Source organism: Furipterus horrens, unplaced genomic scaffold (genome assembly GCF_987537825.1).
Source record: "Furipterus horrens unplaced genomic scaffold, mFurHor1.1.pri manual_scaffold_4, whole genome shotgun sequence".
Lineage (NCBI taxonomy): Eukaryota > Metazoa > Chordata > Mammalia > Chiroptera > Furipteridae > Furipterus > Furipterus horrens.
The window spans coordinates 200,647,332-200,672,541 of NW_028327174.1; the positions used below are offsets into that span (position 1 = coordinate 200,647,332).

Sequence of the window (25,210 nt, forward strand, 5' to 3'; positions counted from 1 at the left end):
GGCTGTGGGTGGGCTCCTCTCCACCGTCATCGTCAGTGTCTAGGATGACGGCACTGGGGCACGGGGGTGTCCGGTGATTCTCGTTTGACTGCAGAGGACACAGGCACAAGGAGCCAGGGCAGCTGTGCAGGGTGGTGGGCAGGGACCAGGCTCTGTGCCCTTGGGTGACTCCATCTCTCTGGGCCTCAGTATCCCTCTCTGTTCAGAGAGGAGCGAAGGGCCCTCAGTAGCCGCCTGGTTCCACCCCCTCCTTCCAACCAGCCGTTGTACAGATGGGGAACCTGAGGCTCAGAGCGGAGACAGGATTTCTCTCATTGGGGCCCGGCCCCCAGCCCCGCACGTGTATGTCTCCCCTGAAGTGCACATACATGATGACATGTGTACATCCCTGCCATGCTCCCAGAAATACACACCCCATCTTGCCACACGCCCACACATACATGTACACACACACCAGCCTATGTTTCTGCACCTCATGCCCCTTGCCACATGTCCGCATGCACATGCTGACACACCAGTGCACACACACAAGTCATGGTGTCTGTCACAGATGCCGGGATCACGGGCATCCAGCCCTGCACACCTACGCCCCACACCACTCAGCTCTGTAGTCAGGAGTCCTGCTTCTGCCTGTGGGCAGCAGCTGCCCTTCCACTCCGAGCAAGCCCAGTTTTCATCTCTGAATCAGGCTAATAATAGGGGCCGCTTCAGAAGTCTGTGAGGGGACTGGCCAGTCGGCCTGCCCCAAGCAGCACCCGTGGTGTTGATGACGCATACTCTCCCTGCTCCCTCCCCCGCCCCCACCCCACGGCGTTCTGGGCGCCTGACTGCTCCGTTCTGTGTTTCAGGGGAATGACCAGATCCGGTTTGAGCTCACCTGCTACTCACTGGCCCCTCAGATTAAGGTAAGAGGCTGGGCTCCAGAGGCTGAGGCCCCTGGGGAGGGGGGGCATGGGGTCCTGGGAGGGCCCGGGGACAGTGTGCACCCGGGTGGTGGCCTTCTTCCCCTCAGAGAGCTCCCTTCACTCACGCCAGCTGCGGGGGCCCGGCACGCTCTCCCTGACCATTTGTCCCCCCCACACAAGGTGCTACCCAGGTGGCTGGGTAGGTCAGGGCACTGGACAGAAAGATGTTGCTGCCCTTCAGCCAGTGTCCTTGGTACTCTGGGCTCTGGCCTCCTGGTTCTGTGACATGCCCGGCAAGTGTCTGGGCCCCTCTCAGCCCTCCCAGCTTCTGTCAGGGCCACCCAGCTAAGGCCCTGGCCCCTCGCAGCTGCCTGAGCCCTTGCCCTCAGTGTCGTGGATCCCGTCCTGGGATGGGAAGGACCTTGGGGCCACCCCTACCCATGAGTGCCCCTAGGCGTGAGAGCACCTGTCCAAACTGTCCAGCCTGCCGCTCCTGCCCCGCCCCCTCCACCTGGCCCTGGGCCTGTGTACATCCATCCATCCATCCCTCTCTTCATTCTTTCATTCATTCATTCATTCATTCATTCATCTGGTGTTCACTGAGTACCCGCCCGGGGCAGGCCTCGGGCCAGGCTCCCAGGCACACAGCGCACAGGCTGAGCAGTGGAGCTGCAATGCACGCCACCAATGCGAGCCCCCTGGGTCATTTAAGTTGTTCTGGTGGCCGTGTGGAAAAAAAAACTGATAAAAAGCAACAGGTGACATCTTTTTAATCAGATATTTTGCTGAACCCTATGTATCCAAAAGGGTATCATTCAACATGTCATTGATGTAAAAAATGACTGAGATGTTTTACATTCATTTTATGCTGAGTCTTCAAGCTCCGGTGTGTGACCTCACGAGTGGGACCGGCCACATGTCAGGGCTTCGTGGCCGCCAGCGGCTCCTGGCCGCCATGTTGGATGGCAGGGGTCTAGGTCTGCGCTCCTTTGAGGTCGCTTCAGGCTGAAGCTATGAAGGATGTGCCTCCCTCCCCCATGCCCCCGAGGGCTTGAAAGGGTTTTCATTTTTCTCCCTTAAGTGGGCCATCTTTCTCTGTCCCTTTAACCGCCCAGCAGCTGCTTGGGGCGTGAGTGTGGCCCGGAGGTGAGCGGTAATGAGCTCTAGTGATCCATTTTGACCCCAAACACGGGGCGGCTGAGAAGCCCTCAGACAGGAGTTGCTTGTTGACTTGCTGCAGGCCGGTGGGCGTGTGTATCCAGTTTCGGAGCCCTTGTCAGAGGGGGCCTAGCCCACAGGCTGGGGTGTGGCTGGGGTAGGGGTGCAAGGTGCGCTCTGGAGGTGGGATGAGCCCAATGCTCTGGCCCAGGGCTGCCCATTCTCGGGGGGGCAGGGGAGGGGTCCTTCGCCCACCCTACCCTGGCCCCATCAGCTCCCCAGCCCGGAAATCACACCAGCCTCTGCATCTAGATGACAACCCACCCCCAGTTGGACCCCAGGCAGGATCCCGGTTGGCTCTGGAGGGGAGTGGGGGCCCTTCGTCTTGAGGCCCTCTCCGTGGTCCCCGCTCCCAGGTGGTGGAATGAGCTCGGTCCCCTCAGTCAGGCTCACTCCCCACCCTCCCCACGTAGAGCAGCCCAGGGGGAGCAAGAGGAGCGGGCTGGGGGTGGCGTGTGTCACCTCTGGGCCTGCTGTCCTGGAGCAGGGCCAGGCCAGGTGGCTGCAGCTCTGTGGACCCATTTGGGGGTGGGGGAGGCTGGCCCTCTGACCGAGGGAGCTGGTGAGACTAGTGAGAAACCTCAGGCTTGTCTAGTTCAAACCCTCAGCTCAGGTGGGGAGGCGGAGGCCCAGAGGGGCAGGACCCTCCTGGGGACGCATGACCAAAGCCATCCCGGATGTGGCAGGCGCCAACCTTCCCCACGTAATGGGGTTCCCCACAGACTGCCTCCTCTGCAGAGAACAGCAGGAGGCCCCCAGGTGGCCACTGGGGTCTCCTGCCCCTTAACAGAGGCCAGCCCTATAGCCTTAGGGCTGAGAGAGGCCAGCAGCGGGACCCCCAGTGCTGACCCCTCGCCCTGCGTACAGGTCATCGCCCCCTGGAGGATGCCTGAGTTCTACAACCGGTTCCAGGGCCGCAACGACCTGATGGAGTATGCGAAGGTACGAGCCTCCACCGCCACCCCTGCCTTCGCCTAGTGCCCCCCACCCCCACCCCGCACGGCCTTCCCCAGGGGCCGTCTGGGCCACTGACTCAAGGCTGGGACAGATCCCCATGCCTGGGGGATGGAATGGCTGCTGCCCACCCTCCCCTGGGCACCTGCGCCCTGGGCTGGGCCTCTCTGAGGGGTCTCCTCTGCCTCCCTCTCTCCTGCCACCTCTGCTTTGTGTGTCACTCAGGGAACAGCTGGGGGTGTGAGCCAGGCCATTTTCTGCCCCTCAACTACCTGGCTGCTAATGGTCCCCAGAGCTTTCCCAGGAACAGGTAGGGGCTCTGAGGAGCAGTGACCTTTGCACAAAGGCTTGTGTTGAGCCAGCCCTTTTGAAGTACAAGTTGCAATAAAACATATTAGAAGTTTTGCATCAAGATCCTTAGCCTCTCCCCAGGGCGCCTTTCTTCTTAGCGACTCCATGGCAGCCCCTGACAAACAGCCTCAGTCAATCAGACGGGGAAAGCAGCTCAGCGCACACAGCAGAAAATTGCTCAGGTTTTTAAATAGCAGCCACCGGGGCCGGCTGCGCGCGCTCGCAGCGGCCAAGGTGCCGCGTGGCAGGGGACGCGGCGGGGACGCGGCCCTGCCCCGCCGCCAGCATCCCATTAAGACCTGAGCGCTCGGAGGAAAGATCTTCTCTGCCATCTGTTGTTTCATTATTAAGAGGGGAGTTTACAAGAGCTAGCCCATATGTTGCCAAACAAATTGTCAAACAGCGGAGCTATTAAGGGAACGGGGTTGACGAAGCTTTCCCCCCCACCCCCTCCGTCTCCCTGATTACACAGAACGTGGAGTGTGTCTCATTGTAGGAATAATGAATTGGAACCCCCACCTCAAGCACATTCTCACGCCTGTGGCCCAGCTTCGAGAGAGGGCCAGGGTGGACCCAAACTTTGCCCTTCGTATCTGCTAAACCCCCAAACACCGCTGCCCCTGGTTTTCCCAGCAAAGTGGGTTTCCGGATCGTGGTCGTCCCTCCTTCCCAGATTTCGGGGAGGAGGCGCTTTGCTCAGGTTCTAGCCCGAACAACCTTTCCAACGGGAAGGTCTGCCCGGCAGAGACGAGTCCGGGCTCCCCTGCAATCCGCCCTCCCTCGGAGGCGGGTGTCAGGCTTGAGCTCCAGGGAACTGGCATCTCGTAAGAGGGAGGCAATGTTTCTGCACCCAGGAAATGACCAGAATAACTGAGCAGCAACCAGGCTTTGTCCCAAATGCACAGCCAGGCACGATCTGATGCAGCTTAGACAAAAATCAATGGGGCTTTCAAAGCCCCTGCTTTCAAGACCCGTCCGTTACCGCGGCCAGAAGATGCTGCAGGAGCCTCACACAGAGTTTGTGTTCGCTCCACTCCCCAGCCCCCCCAAGTCCGTCGTCTGGGGGAACAACACTCAGAATCACCCCATCTTTATCCTTGTCCCCATAATTTCTTTTTTGAAGCCAGCATTTAAGCTATGGTGCTGGAAAGCAGGCCAGTGACCTGTGTACACGCGGAAGATGGTTTATTTCCTGTCCTTAATCACAATGAGAGTTTCCTGGGGGGACAGAAGTCTCTTTGGTCAGGGTCTGTAGCTATTTTTGACTTTGTGTGTATCTCCCTGCAAGGGGCGGGGGGCTGCCCATCCTGGTCTTTCCTCCTTCCCTCCCTTTCTTCTCTCCCCACTCCGCCGGGGGCCCAGTGAGAAGAGGGCAAGCAAAGGCTCTGGACCAGCCACTGGTTTCTCAGCCCCAGCTGACTGGCCCTAGCGGTGCCCTGCAGGCCCCTGGGTGCCCACACCGGGCCCCCTCTACCTGGAGAGCCCTCAGGACAAGCATGCAGATTCGACTCTGGGCAACTGTCGGGGGATAAGTGGCCCCCAACATTGAGCAGCCTCTAAATGAGGGGTCCTCATTTGCTCGTGTGGTTTAAAGGAAGAACACATAAATTCTAGAGTGGATATGGGCTCTCTCCTGGTAACGCTTGAAAAACAGCCCCAGAGGGTTTTAGCCTAGTTTATTTTGAAATCCTAAAGTGGTGATGAAGGAAACATTCCCTCTTTCGTGGGACTGAGGGCTGAGCCCGGGCGGAGCCCCAGCAGGAGAGACGGGGGGTGATGCCGGTGGGACCTGATGGACGAGGGGGCTGAAAGGGTGCCGGGGAGGCCGGTGTCTAGTCTCGCTGGCGTGAACAGACCAGGCGGGGCCTCTGAACTGCCCTCTGTGCCCAGTACGCGTGGAGGGGAGAGCAGGATGCTGTACGCGTGCTGGGTTCTAACCTGGTGTCAGCCACGGAGCACAGGGCCGCCCAGGGAACCGGCCTCACCTTAATCCGGAAGGCCCAGCGAGGTGGCCTGCAGCGTGGCCACCGGCAGCCTCCCAGGCCCGGCACCTCAGCGGGGCTGGGTTTTCTCCTTCAACAATGGGTTGGGCCTTTTGGGAAGCAAAACGCAACCAGAACCAGTGGGGAGGATGGGGGACCTCCCTGGGTTGTTCCTTTCCCGGGGGCGGGGGCGGAGACCAGTGCCAACGGCTGGAAGCTGACACGCACCCCTCCTTGCCTTGGCTCAGCGTAAAGCCCCTGCGTGGGCAGTGAGGCCTTGGTTGGAACCCACGGGGGAAGTTCAGTCCATTCCCCTCATAGGTCACCATGGGGGGCACTGGGTGGTGCTGGGAGGCCCTCGCACAGTGCCTGCCACCCACTAAGTGCTTCAGGGCCCTTGACGTGTAAGCCCAGAGTCTTCCAGAAGGAACCTCCACCTTTGGCATCCACTCTGCAACACCTCAGACACTCGGTCTCACAGTTTCTGCATGGGCATCTCCAGCAGAGGGGCTCCCACTGCCTCCCCAGGCAACCCAGGAGACAGGGTGATACAGGGTCTTGCCTGCAGAGGGGCTAGAGTTAGGGGCTATCTGACCTTCAAAGAAAACCAAGGTGCCTGGCCAGTGTGGCTCAGCTGATTGGAGTGTTGTCCTGTAGCTGAAGGGTTGCAGGTTCGATCCCCAGTCTCGGTGCGGGCACGTGAGACCCCTGGTCCAGACGTGTATGAGAGACAACTAATCGATGCTTCTCTCTGGCGTCGATGGTTCTCTATCTTCTTCCTCTCTTCCTTCCTCGCTTTTTAAAAGCAATGAAATAACTGTCCTCGGGTGAGGATCAAAGGAAGAAAACCGAGGCAGCTGGGTCTGAGCCTCGCGTCTGCTTCAAGCTGCCTCATGCCTGCTCTGTCTCCTCCCACCTGCAGCAACATGGAATCCCCATCCCGGTCACCCCCAAGAGCCCATGGAGCATGGACGAGAACCTCATGCACATCAGGTGAGGCATCACCCACCTATCCGCAGGTCTGCCCGGCACCACCGCGCCCCTGCCTGGGCTGCGTCAGGGCGTAGTGGTGGCCGGACGCCAGCGGTCCCTGCCCTAACGGAGCAGGGGCCTCGGGAAGAGAGACCACGTCAGACCCAGCTTCCCCCCAGCTCTGGTGGCAGCTCTGCTGTGTGCCGAGGGGAGAAAACAGGCGCCCGGCCTACGCTGGGGTGCCCAGGCTTCTCTCAGTGAAGCTCCGGGATGAGGAGGGACCAGCCAGCGTGCAGGGAAGAGCACTGAAAGCAGAGGGAGCTGCGTATGCAAAGGCCCCCCAGATGTGGAGCACTGGGGCTGTGCCCCAAAAGACAGAGAAGTGCCCCAGGCTCTTTCTTGCTCCCTGCAGCTGCCACAGCCAACTGGGGTCCCCAGAATGTCCCAGGCAAGATTGGCCGCTGTTGCTCTGGCAGAGAAAAGGGCAGACCAGACTTGTGTTGCGGGGTGGGGTGTCGAGGTGTAGCTGGGTCTCTCTGTCCCTCCCTTAATCACCCCCCGTCTCCCCCTTCCCTCTGCAGCTACGAGGCCGGAATCCTGGAGAACCCCAAGGTAATTTCTGTCTCCTCCTCTGCCTTTGCTGGGAGCCGCTCAGTGCCCATGCCGTCTTGTGTGTTTGTAGCCTAATTTGAAATTTCATGGGGGGCGGGCGTGGGCCTTGGGCCCAGCCCTGCCCATGTGCCCGGCCCTCCCCGGCAGGTCCCCTGCCACCTGCTCACTCCACGCTGTTTTAAGAGGCCCCCACCCCTGTGCTCTCTGTCTAATTGCTGCTGGATGAATAGGGGGTGGAAGTATTTCAGGGCAGCGCAGAGGGAGTGTGACTGCGGGAGAAAAGGGACAATTAGGCAGATGAGACCCTTGTGGGTGGGCCCAGCCTGTGCCACCAGCTCTCTGGCCACTGCTGCCTCAACTGGGGTCGGGGGTGGGGAGGTTAGAGCCTCAGGACCCACTTGGCGCCCCATGCCTGCAAGGCAGGCCACCCCGTCCCTGTCCCCAGCCTCCCTGGCTGGGCCTTGGCCATTGGAAGTTTAGGATTTCTCTCCCTGGGGGGTTTCCCTTTGGATCTCCCCCTGCCCACCCTGGGAGCTGGGGAAGGCAGGGTGAAATCTATCCTGGGAAGAGAAACATCTCTTGGTCCCTGAGGCAATGTGTCCTTGCCCTGGCCCAGCCCCACGCCGGGTGGCTGGTTGCGGGGTGGCACACGCTGCTCGTCTGAGGTTGGGGAAGAGGTGTGCTGTGGGGGTGGCGGGGGCCCCGGCAGTGGGGCCTGGGTCGCCAAGAAGCCCAGCTGGAGGGGCGGAGGCCCAGGTGGGCCGGGTGAGGGTGGGGAGAACTGGACCCTGCCGGGGGTCCTAGCTTGGCTCCTCGCAGACACCGGGCCTCTTGGTCTGAGTTGTGATAGTACAGCCTGTGCCAGGGACCATTTTGGGAGCCAGACCCCGGTCTAGCATTTTCCCAATGTACTTTCTTTGGTTCCCGGCTGCGTGCTCCCTGATTTCATGGGCGAGGGAACTGAGGCCCCGCAAGGAAGTAGGGCTGGTGCCCAGGTCACCCCATTGCAGGAGCTGGCCCCCTCGCCCCTCTGGTTCCCCCACTGCCCGGGACCCCCCACACCCCTCACCCCGACTGTGTCACTCAAGACAGCCTGCACCCTTGCCCCCCGAAGGCTGATGGCCCCATGAGGCTGCTGCCTGCTGGCCACAGGTTTTTCCAGTTCATGCTCTGCTGACCCTGTGACACTCAGGCCACCCACCCCTAATTAGCCAGTCACTCAGCGCCAAAGGGGGCAGGGGACGCTGAGCAGCACAGAGCAGCTTCCAGGCGGGGTGTCCTGCAGCCTGCGGGGCCCAGGCACGCTGGGAAACCACTCCCCAGCCCTCTCCAAGCAGCCTGTGGCTCTCACCTCAGGACAGGGGGGCAGAGCCAGTGGTGGCGCGCGGGCCCCTGTGTGGCCATGACAGGCCCCCTGTCTCCTAGGCCTCCTGTCTGATGAGGACAGGGGATGGATGGGTAAGTTCTAGAGAGTGTCTTTTTAAGGATTCTGCCACCCAATCAAGGCGGGAAGGTTAATGCTCAGGCCCCAGTGGTAGGGAACCTGGGTCTGAATCCTCAGTCTGCTTCTCTTGCTCTGTAACCTTGGGCAAGTCACCCAACCTCTCTGAGCCTCTGATTGCTCATGCACACAGTGGAAAACTGCCCCCTCTCCCTGCCCGCTAAGCCATTGGAAGCCGCTTGGTCTGTCCGGCACCGGGCAAGGCCTGGAACATAGAACTGGGGGTCCCACCCTCCCTCCTCAGGCCAGCTAAGCATCCTTGGGAGCAAAGGCTGGGCTGGGTATGAGTCGGGGGCAAGACCTCCTTCCTGCTGAGAAGTATGGGGCCAGCCCAGGGACCCAGGGGCAGCCGCTCGGGCCCTGCTTTCCCAGCCTGCCCTCTGCACGGCAAGGGGCTGTGCTGGCTGGGGGCTCCCCAAGGCTAAGCTCCAGGTCCTCCTTTGCATCTCTGAATCTGATGTGCACAGGGGATGGCTGTCCTCGGATCCCCAAATTGAGTTGGCCGCAGCTGGGGGCCTGGGAGAAGCGCGCACCCACTGGAGCTGCCCCAGCCCCCTCGGGAGGAGCTGCGGAGACAGAGCTTAAGGGAACGGGTGCCCCCTCCCCCGCTCCCAAAAAAGCCCGAGACCTGTCGAAGGGAGTGTTTGAAGGCAGATGGTGGAGCCATTTTCTGCCTCCGTGAGGGCTGATTGAAGGGCAATGAGGCAGCTAATGCGAAGAAAGATAGAAATTTACTTGCTTTAACTTCATAGGGCCCACAGTGAAAGAGTTCATTCAGCGCCGGCCGCCATATCTGATGGATGAATAAACCATCCGCGGCATCGATCATGCCTCTACATCATGGTTCAGTTCATGGGCCATTTGCTTCCAATTCCTCCTCCTCGGCCTGCTGCATGCTTTCTTTCCCCCGCGCCCCGCACCCAGCCCACCCCACCCCAGCCCAGCCCACCCCACCCCACCCCACGCTCTCTCGCTCTCGCTCTTTTTTTTTTTTGCTCTCTTCCACCCCCCCCACACACCCCCCCAGATGACATTGGAAGTGAGCCCTCCCGCTGGGAGAGATAAATAGATGGTATTGATACTCAGCAACAAACTATTTGTCATTTGAGCTGGGCTTTTAGGAGGCGGAGTAAAAAAGGCAGGCGGGAGCCACCTTGGAATGCAAAGCGAATGTGACTTCATTTCTATTTAGTTATTTTCTCTAATTGGCGCGGCCTCCTGCTTCCCCTGTCGAGTGCTGGGATGCTGTCCTTCCGGACTGACCCCTCTCTCCTGTCCTCGTCCTGTCTGGGGCTCCGCTGAGAAGTGTGGCAGGAGAAAGTGACAGGCACCAGGTTGCAAAGGGAGGCTCAGGCACAGCGCTGGCGCTCTGGTTGCAGCCCAGCCTGGGCTGGGGCCCCAGAGAGGAGCCCTGGGCAGGTGAGAGGGGCTGCCAAGTTGGTCACCAAGAGTCCCAGCTCTGGTTCGCTTCACCTTTTGGGTGAAGATGGCCATCAGGCCTGTGCGTGCCCAGTGGATGTAGGGGTTGGTGGGGCCCAGTGGGGCTGGGGGGCGTTTCTGAAACCCCCACATGCCCGTCCCCATAGCTAACCATGCTGGCTCTCTGTTCACATCCCTCGTGCTGCTTCTCAGCCCTTGGGTCACTAAAGCGGCTGGGAAACAGCGTGGGGTAATGGAGAGAGCACTGGACAGAGAGTCCGGACTCCACGGGGCTGGCCCTCCCATCAGTGGGGTCGGGCAGTCGGATCTGGACAAGCCACCTCTTTGTCCTCGGTTTTCTGTCTGGCCCATGGATGCATCAGGCTGGGGGTCCTTAAGGACCCTTCTCCTCCCTGGGTTTGTCTTTGAGGTCGGTTCTGAGTCCTTGTTCCCACCTGCAGGTAGACACAGTTAGGGGAGGCAGCTGGCCCCACGTCACACGGCACTTTGGAGGTGCCGGGGACTCCAGCACAGCCCCCGACTGAGCTCAGAAGTAGAGCCTGGAGGATCAGTGGTCCCTGCGGGCCCAGGGCTGAGGGTTTCTCGGGGTGTGGGGACCGGGATGGCCAGTCACGCTTACATCAAGCCAACTGGCCAAGTGACCGCAGGCATGGCTGATGGCCCAGATGTCCTGGAGGGGCTGTCACCGGGAGTCCGCTCCAGCTGCCCCTCCCGCCCGCAGAGCCGGGTGCAGCTTGCACCAGGGCTTCCTGGCATGTTCGTGGGTGATTTTCATGTCTAGTGAAGACTGTCTCTGCACTGAAATTGTCAGAAAATCAAAGGCAGGTATCATTTTTTCACTTTATACAAGAGGAAACGGAGGCTCCGAGGGGTGAAGCGGCTCTCCCAAGGCCTCACAGCCTGCGGTCCGACTCCTGCCTCTGGGGGTACCTTCCACCCCTCTGAAATCCAGCACCTAGTGGTTGAGGACCTCGTGGGTCCCCTGCCCTACACCAGGTGCTCCACCCTGCACGCAACTCCTGGCTGCGGCCACAGGCCCTCCCCCTCAGCCTCTGTTTCTCCATCCGGAGACGGGGTAGCAGCGCTTGACCTTCTTACCAAACCGGGCTGCTGAGACCCGAAAGAAACGGTAGCTGCAAGTGGCGAATGAATGTCTGCAGGATGTTAAAAGCGCAGATTTAGTGACTGCACTTCCCAGGATGCCAGCGGGTGGACAACAGCTGGGCCTGGGGTGCCCACAGGAGGGACACGAGCAGTCAGACCCTAGCGGCCCCATCCCCGCTGTGGCAAGGGTCCAAGCCAAAGCTGGGGAGGTTTGAGGGGGGCAGCCAGGGCCTCGGAGGCAGGAGGGAATTTCGAGAGTTCCAGGCAGCCAGCTTCCCTCCACCGCTTTTCCAACACGCCCAAGAGAAAAATATACATAAAGGTTGATGTGTTTTCAAATGGGTTTTTGCTTTGCTCTTCTCTTTTCTCCCTCTGAGTATTAACCCCGGGGACCCCGGGGACGGCTCGGCTCGCTGGAGCACCTGCTGGGGTCACGCGCAGTCATTAGCTTTGCGGTCAGTGCAGCATAAGCCCCGGCGCTGGGCGCCTGCGGCAGCGTGCGCACCCGCTCCCGGGAAGCCCGCCAGTGCCGCTTTGCGCCTCCAGAGTCGCCTTTTCCTGCCTGACTTGTTCCTCTCCTGCTATTCTACCTCCAGCTGTGGGGGCGTCGAAGAAAAAGATGAGATCAAGTTGAGGGGAAAAATTGTCTGATTTCTTGAGCCCTTTGTTCCCCAGGCCCCTGGCAAACGGGGACGGCTCCGGGCTGGGGGCTGGGAGCCCTGCTGGACTGTGCCGGCGGCGGGGGGCGGGGCACGTGCCAACAGCACCCCAGTTTTGGAGAGGGGTGCACGGGGTCCGGGGACAGCGTGGCATGGCTCGGCTCTGGGCACCCCAGTCACCCACCTCTTTCTGTCTTTTGTCAGAACCAAGCACCCCCAGGCCTCTACACAAAGACTCAGGACCCGGCCAAAGGCCCCAACAGCCCTGACGTCCTTGAGATTGAGTTCAAGAGAGGTAGGTGGCCGCCGCCAGCATCGAGAGGGTAGACTCGGGACTCTGGCCCCTTTTCCCAGCCTGGAGGCCTGCGCGGGGCCCCTTTTACATTTCTGGAAGTCAGGGTTCAGGTGGGAGCTTCAGGGATTCCCAGGAATGGCAGGACCCAGGGAGCCTCCAGGCTCAGGGGGAAAGGCACCCTCAGCCACCACCCACCAGTTCAAGAGGGAGACCATTCCAGTCCCAGCAGGCACTTGCCTGCTGTTTGGACCCTTTGGGGAAGTCACTCAGCTTAGAGAGCTGGCCTCGGGGGCCTCACCGACCCCAGAGCTAAAGCCTCGGCTAGTCCTCAGCTAGCTTCAGCTCACACCCCGACCCCAGGTTCAAACCCCGCTCTCGCTTGGATCCTGGTCTCTTCATTCTCCCTGCGATCAACAAGAAGTGTCTGCTGGCCTGGCCTGGGTGCCCAGCCTCAAGCCTGGCTCCGGAGACACCCCTTACCCTGGGGATGGAGAGGGAGGCAAGGCACGCTTGGTAGTGGGAGGAGCAGGACCGAGCTCCCCGTAAAGGCTCGGGGTGTGCAAGGAACACACCTCGGCAGGAGGCTGCAAGAATCAGGGAGGCTTCCTTGGAGGAGGGGGTCCTGGGCAGGAGCTTGAGGAGCTGAGAGGGGCCACGAGGGCAGAGAGGCCGCGTGACCTTTAATTCTCGGCCTCTTCCTGGCCTTTCCCGGGAGCGTGGCTGAGACAGTGGGCATTTTCATCATTCCCCATCAGGTCAAACCGTTGGCTTGCACGCCACTGGGGGACCTGGGAATCCTTGGTCAGAGGCCCCTACGGGCAGCGAGGGCGCCAAGTCCCTCTGAGGCCCGCTCTGGCTGCCCCAGGCCTGGTTCACGGGCGTGTGGTCTGTCTGTTTGGGCACCGTCTCTGAGAAGACGGTGGGACAGATGCAGGTAGTGCCCCCCACCACCGCCACCAAAGGCCCCCCAGGGGCTTGGGAGAGCCGTGAGGGTGAAAGGGAGCCCGAGAGGAAACATGATCCATTTTAATGATTTGGGGACTGTCTGGAGAAAAATAGACGGGAGGAACCCTCCCCGACCAATCCCCATTCATCCGCTAGTTAATTTATTTGAAGTTTTAATCTAATTATTAACTATTTTAAAGGCTAAGAGGCTTTCTCCGCAGCAGCACCAACAATGTCAGCCGCTTTCTGGGGCAGGCCCCGTCCGCGGCCGGCGGAGGAGGGGATAATAGGACGGAGGGGGCAGAGAAAGGGACAGGGGACAGGCGGGGGGTGGCGAAGGGGGCTTAAGGTTCATTATTGGGCAGACTTACATTTAATAGCAATTTACAACCAAGTTATAAAACCCCTGGAAATGGGGGTTAAGAATGGGGAGGCTGACAGCGCCTCGAGCGAAGCCCCTCCAAGCGGCGCCGGGCTAATAAAGACTCGAAAGGCGCTATTGAGCGCTGATTGGCACCGAGCGCAGGCTCCATGGTAATGAGCCGGGCAGATGGGTGGGGGATTAGCCGCCAACTTTGAACAGCTTTTCTTTGTCACTGTTACAGCTCTCTTGTTAGTCCCCTAATACATTTATTGCTCATTTCACACCGCTCGAGAAGGTGCCCCTTGCTATTCAAAGTCAACCCCGAACCCACCCACCGCCCCCCCTCCCCACCCCCCTTGCCCGGGCCAGTCCCTCCCCGAGCGGCAGCCTCCCTCCTGCCCTCCTGCGCCCCCAGCCCCGACTTCTCAGGGTCCGGGGACGCCCCCCAGCCCCTCGCCTGCTGGAGCGGGCCCCATTTCACCCCCATCAATCAGACGGCTGCGTGCGGGTCTGGGGTGCAGGGCCAGGGGCACGGGGATCTGCCTGACAGACATGCAGGGGGCTCCGTCTGTGTGTGTGCGTGTGTGTGTGCGCACACGCACACCCGGCCCCCCACCAGCCGGCGGCCCCACCGGCCGGCGGCCCCCTGGTTACTGGCGGGACAGAAGGTGCTCCCGGCCTAAGACAATGGTGGAGCATGAAATTCAATTAGTTCAGGGCCTGGTTCCAATTTCACAGCCCCTAAATGCAAAAGGGGCCAAGAGAATGGGAAGGGTGGGGGGAGAGCACTTCTATTGCGTTTTCCCTTTCATTCTGGGGGGCTTCCTCGCCCCTTCTCTTCCCCCAGCAGGCCTCAACCTGCACAGGGCTTTTCAAGGAGTCATTTGGAGTCCATATCTGTCACATCCATTTAAGGCGTTGCGGGCGGAGGGAGAGGGCGGGCGGCAGGCACAGGCTCCTCCGCAGAGCTCCAGCCCGGAGGCCCACTGCCTTGTCCTCCCCCCTCAGGGGTCCCCGTGAAGGTGACAAACGTCAAGGATGGCACCACCCACCGCACGTCCTTGGAGCTCTTCGCTTACCTGAATGAACTTGCGTGAGTGTCACCGCCGGGCCTCCTCCCTGGGAAACCACGGCCCGGCAGGTGCTGGGCTGGCCCCGCTGCAGCTGAGGCCAAGGAGATCGGGCCTGCGCCCTGTGGGCAGCCTTGGCACGGCCCCGGGGTGTCTCTGGTTTGAGTCCTGGTGGCCCTCAGTCCTGGTAGGTAACAACCCCAGGGCAGGGTGTACTGCCCCCTTGGAAGAGCCCAGATGGAGCTTCCAAGCTCTGGGCCAGACCTGAGACCAGGATAGAAGGGATGATGAACAGTGATCAGGGCTGGTGCCATGCAAGGCCCTGGACAGATGCAACCAGAGCTGCAAATTAAACTCACTGTGTAACCCGAGCCATGTCGTCCCTGTCTAGGCCTCAGTTTCCCCACTTGTACAGTGGGTGATTGGACCAGGTGACCTGACTCAGATGGCCTCAGACTTAGAGGACATCTGAGATGGTGCCTGATGTCCTGCGTGTGGCTCTGGGGTGGGCATAGCCCAGATGTGCCCAGACTGCAGCAGCTGGATGGGTGGCATCTTAGGCCAAGCCCGTGGCAGCAGCTGGCTCCGAGTGACCCGTTCTCCCCACAGGGGCAAGCATGGTGTGGGCCGCATCGACATCGTGGAGAACCGCTTCATCGGGATGAAGTCCCGGGGTGAGTCTGCTTGCCACCCTCGAGGGCGTGCCTCGGCCCCCAGAGCTCCTGCAGTCCCCGTCCCATTTGGGCATTGCAATTCCCGTGTTACATCGGTGACTTTGGCAAGTCCTTTCACCCCACCAGACTCAGTTTCCCTCCTGTGAAGTAAGGTGAAGGGTGCTTTGCCACTGACTTCCAAGAGTTTTGTGAGAGGAGCTGTCCCCAGGGCAGGGCGCTGTGAGCTGCCAGGGTCTGTGGTGGTGGGTGGGGGCTTTTTCTACACAAGGGCTGCCCCCTTGGCTCAGCTGCCCTCCCCACACCTGCCTCAGGCTGAGCCTGGAGGGAGGAGGGGTTGGTCCCCAAGCAGGCGCCTCTGTCTTCTCTTAGTATCAGAGCTCGGTGATGCCCTTGGACAATCGCTCACCGAGTCACCTCCACTAGGCCCTCCCCTTGAGGACTCAGTTTCCCCATCCATACAAGGGGCTCTCGCTCCCTGAGGGTCTGCATGTGAGGAGCTGGGCCCTGGGCACTCTCAGAGGAACGGGGCATGCTTTCAGCAGTGAGGGCCCTGGAACTGGGCGCCTGAATGCTTTAAACACTGACGGTGGGGTGGCGGCCCCCTGTTTTGGCAGATGTTTGTATCACCTTGCTTGGTGTCAATTTTAAAAAGATAACACAACCCGATAAACCCAAGCCCGGGTGTCATCATGGCCTTTGCCCTTCAAGACGTTTGACTAAAATTCTAAAATCCAAGGAGCGAGCACCCCGGTGGCCAGATTTCAGCTCTTGGCAAAGGGCTGTGACGCAGGGGGCAGGATGCCGGGTGCTCACCCCAGGTTTGCCCTGCCTGGCCCAGTGACCTTGGACTGGCCGTTTCTGGGCCTTCCTCCCCAGGGGTAATATGGGCATGGGGGTGGGAGGGGAACCAGCTGCTGCCCGACTCGTGCGGCTCTTCCCTGCCCCGGCTGGGCTATTATGGAAACTCTCGGGAAGGCCTTGTTGAGAACAATGTTACTAATTAGCTGCTCCCTCTCGTCGGCCCTTACCTTTGTCTCTCACCTATATTAGCCTCTGATGAAGTGCGCCTTTGTCCCAGGCTGCCCTTGGGAGCCTGCACAATGTAGATCGTCCCAGGCAGATCTGCAAGGGACCTTGGGGAGCCAGAGGCCAGCACCCTCATTTTATAAATGGAGAAGGCAAGGCTCCAAGTCCCCGGCACGTTGCTGGCAGGACCAGGACTAACACCCCAGATCCAGAGAGTTAAGAGCTTAAGTCTGGAGTGTGGCCCCGCCAGGTTCTAGCCCGGGTGTCCTAGCAGGAACTGGAGTGGTGGGGGTGCCCCATCTGTGGCTGTGGCCCCAGGAGGGTGCTGCAAGGACTGGGCCACCCGCAGTCCCTGGGAGCTCTGCATGTGGCTCACAGGTGTCCGCTAAGGCACCTGTTGTCAGGCCCTGCCCAGGCCCTTGGCAGGCATCACTGATCGACTGCAGATGTGTCTCGGTGCTTCAGGCAGTCACTACCAATCCATCAGGATCAGCACTTGTGGTGAAAATAAATTTCCTTATTGGAAAGATAAGGACTGGCCTGGGATCACACTGAGAAATGGCATCCTGCTCAGCAGAGAGCTCCAAGCAAAGTTGGGGTGAAGAAGGTAGTGATCAAGGCCTGGTCTGAGCTATTCTGGGAAGACAGCCTAGAGGAGGAGGTGGCAGGAGAATCGGCTTCAACTGGTAGAATGTGGCATAGAAAAGGTGGATCGGGGGCGGTAGAAAAGGGAAGATGTGGCCAGGTGGGTAGTGAGTTAGGTCCGATGAAGACCTGGGGGAGGCTGGTGTAGTGGGTCCCCGCTTTGGTGCCAGGCTTGGGTCCCCATCCTGGCTCCATCACCACTGGGAAAGCAACTGAGCCTCTCTCTCTGAGCCTCAACGTCCTCATCTGTGAAATGGGTTGCATGCAGGTCAACTCTAGTGAGCTCTTGACCCGTAGTAGGTGCCATGCCTGGCGGTAGACCCCACCTTTCCCCCAGAACTGGGGGCGTCATCCCCAGTGAAGGACAAAGTCGTGACATTCACAGGCCATTCTGACTCTTTCGGTAAGAATAGAGGAGTGGCTCTCTGCCTGGCATGCAGCCTCCCCGCTGCCCACATAGTGTGTGTGTGTGTGTGCCCATGAGGCTATCCCTAAAAGCATGGGACTTAGTCAGAATTGTACCGTCTTCGGGGTAAACGATCAGCCACCTGACTCCAAGAACTTGCTGTGTGGCCTTAGGCAAGTTGCTTTCCCTCTCTGAACTTCCACCTGTCACTGGGCTGTCTTAGGCGATGTCATCATCTCCCTCCAGAAGCTCTAACTCGCCTCTTTTCTTACTTGGGTTGGCGGGGAGAGAAGAAAGTTGCTTCCTAATTTTAGGAGATAGCTTGTTTTTATTTCAACACCCCCAGTGATTCCTAGTGAGGAAGAAAGAGCCAGACACTAAATCAGGACATTATGGATTCCCCCACAACAAGGTTTTTATTAAGTCAACAGTAATGGGAGAACCTATTAATTGCCAATTACATCGAGGGCAGAGCAGGAAGAGTATTGTTTGCATCCCAATGTACAAGGGGAAAATGTCATTTGTATTGATTTTACAAAGCTCATAATTGAAATTCTTTAAGGGCTTGTTTTGTTTTGATTTCTTGTTTTTTTCAGGGGGCGGGGGGCTAGGGAGCTGGGCAGGGCTAGCGCCGTGGGTCTGGGGTGGCCCTAGGGTGGCCGGCTCATCGGCACCAGGGGCCATGGGGTCAGAGGGGCAGGGGGCCGGGGAACCGCAGATGGAGAGCTTTCGCAGTATTGTGGCTGTTCACATCGTCATTATCACATTATCTTTTTAACTCTGGAGGGGGGCTAATTAAGTGAAGTAAATGAAATCAGTGGGGAGGAGAAGGGGGGGCCCAGCAGGCAGCAGGGAAGCAGGGAAGCAGCCAGCTCCCTCCTTGTCCTTCTCTCACCTTCACTCCTCCCCCAGCCTGCCCCTGGGGCCTCACCCCTGCCTGCTGCCCCCTCTGCACCACGTCTCCTCTTCTCCGCTGTGTCCCCCACCCCACCCCGCCCCCATTGCCGGCCGTCTCTCCCCTGTACTCTTTCCCTCGCACTCTTCCCCTTCTCCCTCCACCCTACTCATCTCTCCCCTCCTCTCCCCTCCTCCTTACGCCTCTTCTTTTGGCCAAGAAGGAACGAGGGCTGCCTGCCCTCTTCCCCGCTTGCTCGCCCACCAGAAGCTTCACAGGGATAGAACCTTCCAGGCGGAGAGTGGAGGGAGCCCCGTAAAGCAAAGACACTTGCCCTCCCAGAGGCCTGGCTTGACCAGGGTGGGCCTGGGGGACATCGGGAGCATAGAGGATGGTTAGAGTCCCACCATCACTTGCCTCCCTGTCACCATGGCAACTGCCTCTCTCCCTGGCCCTGGTACCTAACAGGGATGCCCTTGGGCTCCAGCCAACCTCCCTTCCCCTGGCGTTTCCAAATCGCTCCCTCTGGATACTGCTTTCCCAAAGGACCAGAGCCTCTGATCCAGGTGCCCTCACCCCCACCCCCAACCTCCGGCTGAGTTCCAATCCCACTCAATTCTGCCAAATTGCTCGATCCGGGCTAACCTGGCCGCCCCGGGAACGGACGAGACTTTAAGTGGCAGCAGCTGTTTCGGTCCCCACCTCTCCCTCTTTGGTCCCGTCTCCCCCAGCCCCAGCCCCTCCAGCTCCTCACGGCCCTCCCGCCCCCAGCAGTAATTGTGGTGTGATTGAAGCCACTACACGGCTGACACCTCCGTCTTCCTCCTGTAAACACGGGGCGATGAAAATAGACTCTGGGAGCCGCTGTGTGTGTCACTCCAAAGATGTCTGTTGTCCCTTCCACAGCGACACCAGGACTCAACTGTCATCTCCTCCTTCTTTTTTTGCTCAGTGGTTTGTATGCCAACTGTCAGAAGTCCCAGATCCATAGTCTTTTAGCATCAGCTTTCTGTCACTTGTTTCTTTTTTTTTTTTAAGTCACTTTTTTTTCCTCCAAAAGAAATACACAGAAATCATCTACCCTTACCCCTGTGGAGAGGAGAGGGAAGAGCTTAAAATGCTCACACACACACACACACGCACACACACACACACACGCACAGCAGAGCGACCTGAACACACACGTTTTGATCTGTCACCAGGAACTTGAACACCTTCTCTGAGAAGGAGCAGGAATGTTCATTGTGCTGGTGTGTTCGTGGCCGCTGCTGGTTCTGAGGGCTCGCTCTGCCCAAGAGCCGTTCTGCCCTTTTCCTGGGGAGCAGCTACCAGGGGCCAGCAGGGGGGGAGCCCTTGGGCAAGTCACAGCCTTCCCTCGCTGGGAAGTCGCGATGTCTTCCTCGAGCCCTGCACACCGCTGGCCTCGTCCCCTTTCTGCCCTGTCGGGAGGTGATGCTGGGGACTCAGCTGCAGTGTTCTAGAGACAAAACCATCAGTACGCACGCCACCCCGAGGGCAGGGGACAGTGTGTGTGGGTGCTCACCTTCAGGCAGGTGGAAGTTAGGAGGAAGAGCAGCAGACAACTGCAACCCCATTTTCCAGACTGGTTGCCTGGGTTCAAAGAGGGGCTGAGGCAGGCCCAGGTCACACAGCAAAGCTGGGCCCTCTCTGTAAAGGTGTAAGTGGTGTGGCGCTTCTGGTCCCTGGCCCCGGCCCTGCACCTGCAGTGTACAGCGTGCACCGTGCCCTGCAGCTGGCTCAGCCGAGGACAGAAAAACAGGGCAGCCAGCGTCCCCAGGACTGAAAATGAGCCTGGGGCAGCACGTTTGCAATTGTCTGTGCCCGTGTAAGGACAGGCTTTGAAAGTTTCTGGGGTTTTCCAAAATGTGGCAAAACTAATACCTAGAAGGCTGTTTCCAAACCAGTGCATATAGAGTTCCTTGTCTGTGCCCAGATGAGAAGACCAGTCGGCCTTTGTCATTATCTTGCTTTAGGTGACTCCTGAGAAATCGCTCTGTTCTCGGTGATGAAGTCCCTAGGGTGATTGCGCACTTATCCTTCTAACTGTGGCTGTTTTTGCCATTTGGGAGGCAGATATTTCCAAACATCTGCACACGCCTGTCTTTGCAAACGGGCTGCTGAGCTGGCGGCCTGTCTTGGTGTCCTGGGGCCATCGGGAGCCACGTGGTGGTGCCATGCTGCCCCCCAAGGGGTGGCCCCAGCTCCCATGCGGCATTCTTGCCTGTGAGCATAGGTTTCCCGGGCCCCCCAGGCCCCCCACCGTGCTGTCTGCCAAGGCTTTCCTCAGCCATCCGCACGTCTCTGCTCCTGTCAGCCTTTGTCACCCCCGTCCGGCTGTGTCTCTGAGCCGCTCTGCAGAAATAGGCGCCGGCCTGTTTAACCCGGGTCTACATGGGTGAGGATGAGGCCTCCCCAGGGACCTCGGTGTTGCCCTGCTGGGTGGCCATGTCCCCCCAGAGGGACAGCCGCCGGCTGAACGAGTGGAACAGGATAGGCTCTTCTGTGGCACATTGTCATTGTATTGACGCCTGGTCTCTTTGACACGTATGTCCCCTGAGACCGGCACCTTGAGCCACAGGGAGAACCCAGGTCCTTCCCCTCGGCCTCAGCACCTCAGACTTGCATGTTCCCTCTCGTGCTCCCGTGGGCCCTTGATCACTTTGCCAAAGGCCCTGAGGGCCACCTGGAGCAGAGACGGGAGACTCGGACGGTGGTCCGTGCACCTTGGGTGAGTCATTACCCTCTCCGGGCCTCAGTCTCCCCATCTGTGAAATCAGCATGTTGGACCAGATTAGCCTTTGGAGGACTGTGCAGGGTGGGGGCGGGGTTCACAGAGAGACCCTGCTCTCCCAGCAGGGCCGGGGCTCTCTATTCCCTACGCGGGCTCCTGCCTGAGGATGTGTTTGAACACGGGGTTTGCAGCTAAGAGTTAGGGGAGCACAGGGCCAGCATGGTCCTAACGGGCCTCGCCTTCAAGTTCTGATGTTTCTGTGACTCCCAGGCGTGCAGATCAAGGCCCGGAGGAGCGCTCAGGGGAGGATGTCTGTGGCCAGTCACGTCGACTCAGCCCATGTCCCTTTTGGATTTCAGAGTTGAAAACAATTTCTTTTACGGTTTTTGCTTTTTTTAAGGGATTTTTTTTAATTGCGGTAAGAGATATTTAACATTAAGGTTACCAAGTTAATCATTTTTAAGCGTCCAGCTCAGTGACACGAGGCCCATTCCCACTCACACTGTGCACCACCTTCCTCTCCATCCGTCTCCAGAACTTTCCCATCTTCTCAAACCGGGACTGTCCCCGTGGGACACTAACTCCTCGGCCCCTGGCAACCAGCATTCTCTTTTCTCTCTCTGAAATGGTTGCCTTGGATCTCATGTATGTGACATCATACAACATGTGTCCTTCTGTGACTGCCTTCTTTCTCTCTGCGTGATGTCCTCAGGGTTCATCCATGTTGCAGCATGTGTCAAAACTGCCTGCATTTTTTTTATTTTTATTTTTTAAGGTTGTATTTATTTTTAGAGAGCGGGGAAGGGAGGGAGAGAGAGAGGGAGAGAAACATCCATGTATGGCTGCATCTCACACGCTCCCCATGTGGAGACCTGGCCCGTAACCCAGGCAGATGCCCTGACTGGTAATCGAACTGGCGACCCTTTGGTTCGCAGGCTGGCGCTCAGTCCACTGAGCCACACCAGCCAGGGCTTCCTGCCATTTAATTGCTGGATAACATCTCACTGTGTGGCTAGACCGCATTTTGTGTGTCCATCATCCACTGGTCAACATTTTGGTGGCTCCCGCCTTTTAGCTGTTGTGACTGACACTGCTTGTGGACGTGGGTGTGCAAATCTTTTGTTTCACTTAGAGCAGCTGGTTTGGAAAGACGATGGTGGTAAGTTGTCAGGGTACCTGAAAAGCTGCCCCTTTAATGCTAAGACATTACGTGATGGGGAAAAGGCACCTTTCGGAGCGGCATTTGTGGGGATGGGGGCAGTTCTGGCCCCTCCTCCTCGAGGACAGCGAGCACAGGGCAGTGTGTCCCAGGTCAGCTGCACACGCTCACCTGAACTTTATCTTAGAGGTCGCGGAGCTGGGCCAGCAGGGGGTCTGGCTGTGTGCACGTGGGCAGTCCCGCCTCGTGGTACCTGGGTGTCCTCACGTGCGCCACTCATTGGATGTCCCTCCCAGGTCTGCTTCCTCCCATCCGGTCCCAGCAGGTCATTTAGCAAGTGCAGGAACAGAGCTGGAGGTGATGACAGAGGCTGCTCAGCCAGACCGGGGGTTTGGGTCCCCATTGCCAGTGACCCCCAGCGCAGCAGGTCAGGGACTCAGGGCCCAGACTCAGTTCCCAGCTCCACCTCGGGCACGTTCCTTCTCAGGCCTCAGTTTCCCCACCTGTGAGGTGGGTGCAGCGCAGGGGATTGCAAGCCGTCCATCTCAGAGGTTAGCACTGCTCTGCAGGGACACAGCTGCTACAGAGGAGCTCCTGGCTGAAAGCGACTCATGTGTGCACACACGTGTACACGTGTGTGCACAGCCATCCCCTCCCCTGGCTCCCCGGAGGAAGGGAGGAAGGGATATTTGGGGCCCTGGGCTCCACCGTCGTTGGTTTAATTATAGGTTTTCAGCCGCGGGCCGGTGGGCACGCATTGAGAAGGAGGGGGAACAGCTCCGAACCCTGTCATTTTCCAGCGTCTGCAGGCCTCTTCAAAGGGGGGCATCCAGACATTTTCTCCGCAAGCCGCAGAGTGGACTGTCGTGGCCCCAGCATGAACATAATGACAGATGCATTTTGCAGCAAGCTGGGAGTGAATGGGTCCGACCGGCTTGTCTCCTGTCAGACAAGTCATTATTTCTCTTTTTTTGTGTGTCATTTGCTGACAGTTTGGGTTTCACGCGTTTCTCTCTTTTTTTCTCCTTTTCCCCCTGCCTGGAAAAATGGCTAGGTATCTACGAGACCCCAGCGGGGACGGTCCTTTACCACGCTCATTTAGACATTGAGGCCTTCACCATGGACCGGGAAGTGCGCAAAATCAAGCAAGGCCTGGGCTTGAAATTCGCAGAGCTGGTGTATACTGGTGCGTAGGCCCCCTGCCGCCGCCTCCCTCGCTGGCCAATGGCTGAAGGGGGTCAAGTGGGGACAGGGGATGAGGGAGCCAGGGGGGATGCCCTGTTCACAGGGTGTCAAGGGAAACGTGTCAGTGCCCCCAGGATGTCCGCTGCCCCTGCCACCTGCCACCTCTATGATTCTAAGGATTCATCATGTGTCCCCTCCGCCGCCAGGGCAGCTGACCTTTATTCAGCACGTGCCAGTGCCCGGCACTGTGTGGGGACATGAGTTGTCCAAGGGGTCCTCCCAACTTTCCTAGAACTGCAGCTGGCTTTTACAGATGAGGAAACTGAGGCTTAGCGTGGCAGGAACTTGCAGAAAGTTACACACCAGGAAGTGGCCTCGCTGGGTTTGACCGCAGGTCAGGCTGCCTCCTGGCAGAACCTGGAGCTACTGCATGAACTGCCTCAGGCTAGGGACGGGCTGCCTTGGCCAAGAGCTTGGCCCCGGGCGTGGGCAGTGCGTAAGCAGGATAACTGGGAGGTCACCAGGACGGCCGCGTGGCGGGCCCTGCCCACACGTGCAGTGGTCGTGGCTGACATTTGCACGGGGTACAGGTAGGGTCTGTTTTTACAGGTGAGCAGGCTGGGCCTCTGGGCCTCCCTGTTGTCAGAGTTGGGATCCCGGCCTTCTGACTCCCGAGCCACCCCTCACGTGTGTGACGCAGTCCCCAGCTCAGGCTGTCACCGGTTCTTGTTCAGCCTGCGGGCTAAGACTGGGTTTTATATATTTAAATGGCTGGGAAACCTTTCTTTCAATAATACTATTTCATGACATGTGAGAAGTAGCATTTCCATGCCCACAAACCGTTTTGGGGTTTTTTTGGCACAACTGTGCTCCCTCATTGACACGTTGTCTGTGGCCTCTGTGTGCGCCCAGAAGTTGAGCCGCCTCGGCAGAGGCTGCAGGACGCACAGAGCGCAGGATACCCTCCGGCCCTTTCCCAGGAACCCTTGCCGATCCACTCCGTTACATTCATATCCCCCTGGTGAGAGGAGTCACATCGGACAGCCCCTCGGAGCGGCTGGGAAGGCAGGCTGCTGCCTGAGGCCCAGCTTGTCCTCCGTGGGGGCCTGGACGGCAGGGGACCCAGGGAAAGGTCATAGTAATAATAACTACCTGGAGAAGCCTCTACTGCCCCCTCCTCCACCCCGAGGTTTGGGGTTTTTTGGAAGCCCCTAATCGCTGGAACTCATTTTGGGATTTCAAGAAGACTTGTGGTTATTGGCTGGTGGTGTTTCTCCCTCCCATTGTTCCCAGCGGCTTTGATAGGTACAGACAGGTGTTTAAATACCATTGTCTCCTGCGGACTCTTGCTCTGCGGGGTTTCAGTGCTGGAAGGCAAATTTGGGTTACAAAGCGGGAGAGTCATTAAGACGTGGCAGGCTGCGTTGGTGGGAACACCTGGCCGGGCTGTTCTTGCTCTGAGGTGTTCGCAGAGGCGGTGGGGTAGGGGGCAGGCCGCCACCTCTCCTACGGTGGGACCGGAGCATGGCACTGACCGGCGTTACCTAACCTCGGCTGCACCGAGGTGAGGAAACTGAGGCCCAGGCAGGTGAGGACCCTTGTGCAAGGTTTCACAGCAGCCGAGGGGTGGCCGTGAGCCCAGGGCAGGCCAGCTTCAGAGGCCAAGTTCTCGGCCACTGCCATAGGCCCCAGGGGACAGTGAGGTGGGCTGAGCCACGAGCGAGCGGGGCGATCAGGGCACTCGGCGGCGTGCACGGGGAGCCCCGAGCGTCTGAGGCGCAGCTCGGCCCTGGGCTCGGTGCCCTTCCGCCAGGCCACCCGGGCTGGGTTCCTGCTGTCACCTGCCAAGCCTTCTAAATCCCAAAATGAGTGACAGTGATGAGGTTTCAGAGGAAGTAAAACCTCAGGGTGGAGGAGAAGGGGCGAGGCCAGGGCAGGGGAGGCTCATCCTGGCTGGTTATGATCAATATTAATTTTTCGAGGTCCCCCTGCCATCCAGGCCCCCGTGGATGTCATGCTGGGCCCCCGGCAGCTCAGAGGGCTGTTGGGTGTGATTTGTCACATAAACGTTATACCCCGAGGGTTAGCTTGAGCCG

The 25,210-nt window shown here is 59.1% G+C and overlaps 1 protein-coding gene across 1 annotated transcript in view; it reads left to right on the plus strand.

Annotated features, from left to right (window-relative positions):
* ASS1 (argininosuccinate synthase 1) overlaps positions 1-25,210 on the plus strand; it is a 47,622-nt gene that overhangs the window by 14,278 nt on the left and 8,134 nt on the right. The window contains exons 6-13 of the mRNA XM_090274903.1: positions 849-905; positions 2,991-3,065; positions 6,333-6,403; positions 6,964-6,994; positions 11,903-11,993; positions 14,311-14,395; positions 14,982-15,046; positions 22,984-23,115. Of these exons, the coding sequence (XP_090131029.1) occupies positions 849-905; positions 2,991-3,065; positions 6,333-6,403; positions 6,964-6,994; positions 11,903-11,993; positions 14,311-14,395; positions 14,982-15,046; positions 22,984-23,115 (607 nt within the window). The remainder of the gene's footprint in view (positions 1-848; positions 906-2,990; positions 3,066-6,332; positions 6,404-6,963; positions 6,995-11,902; positions 11,994-14,310; positions 14,396-14,981; positions 15,047-22,983; positions 23,116-25,210) is intronic.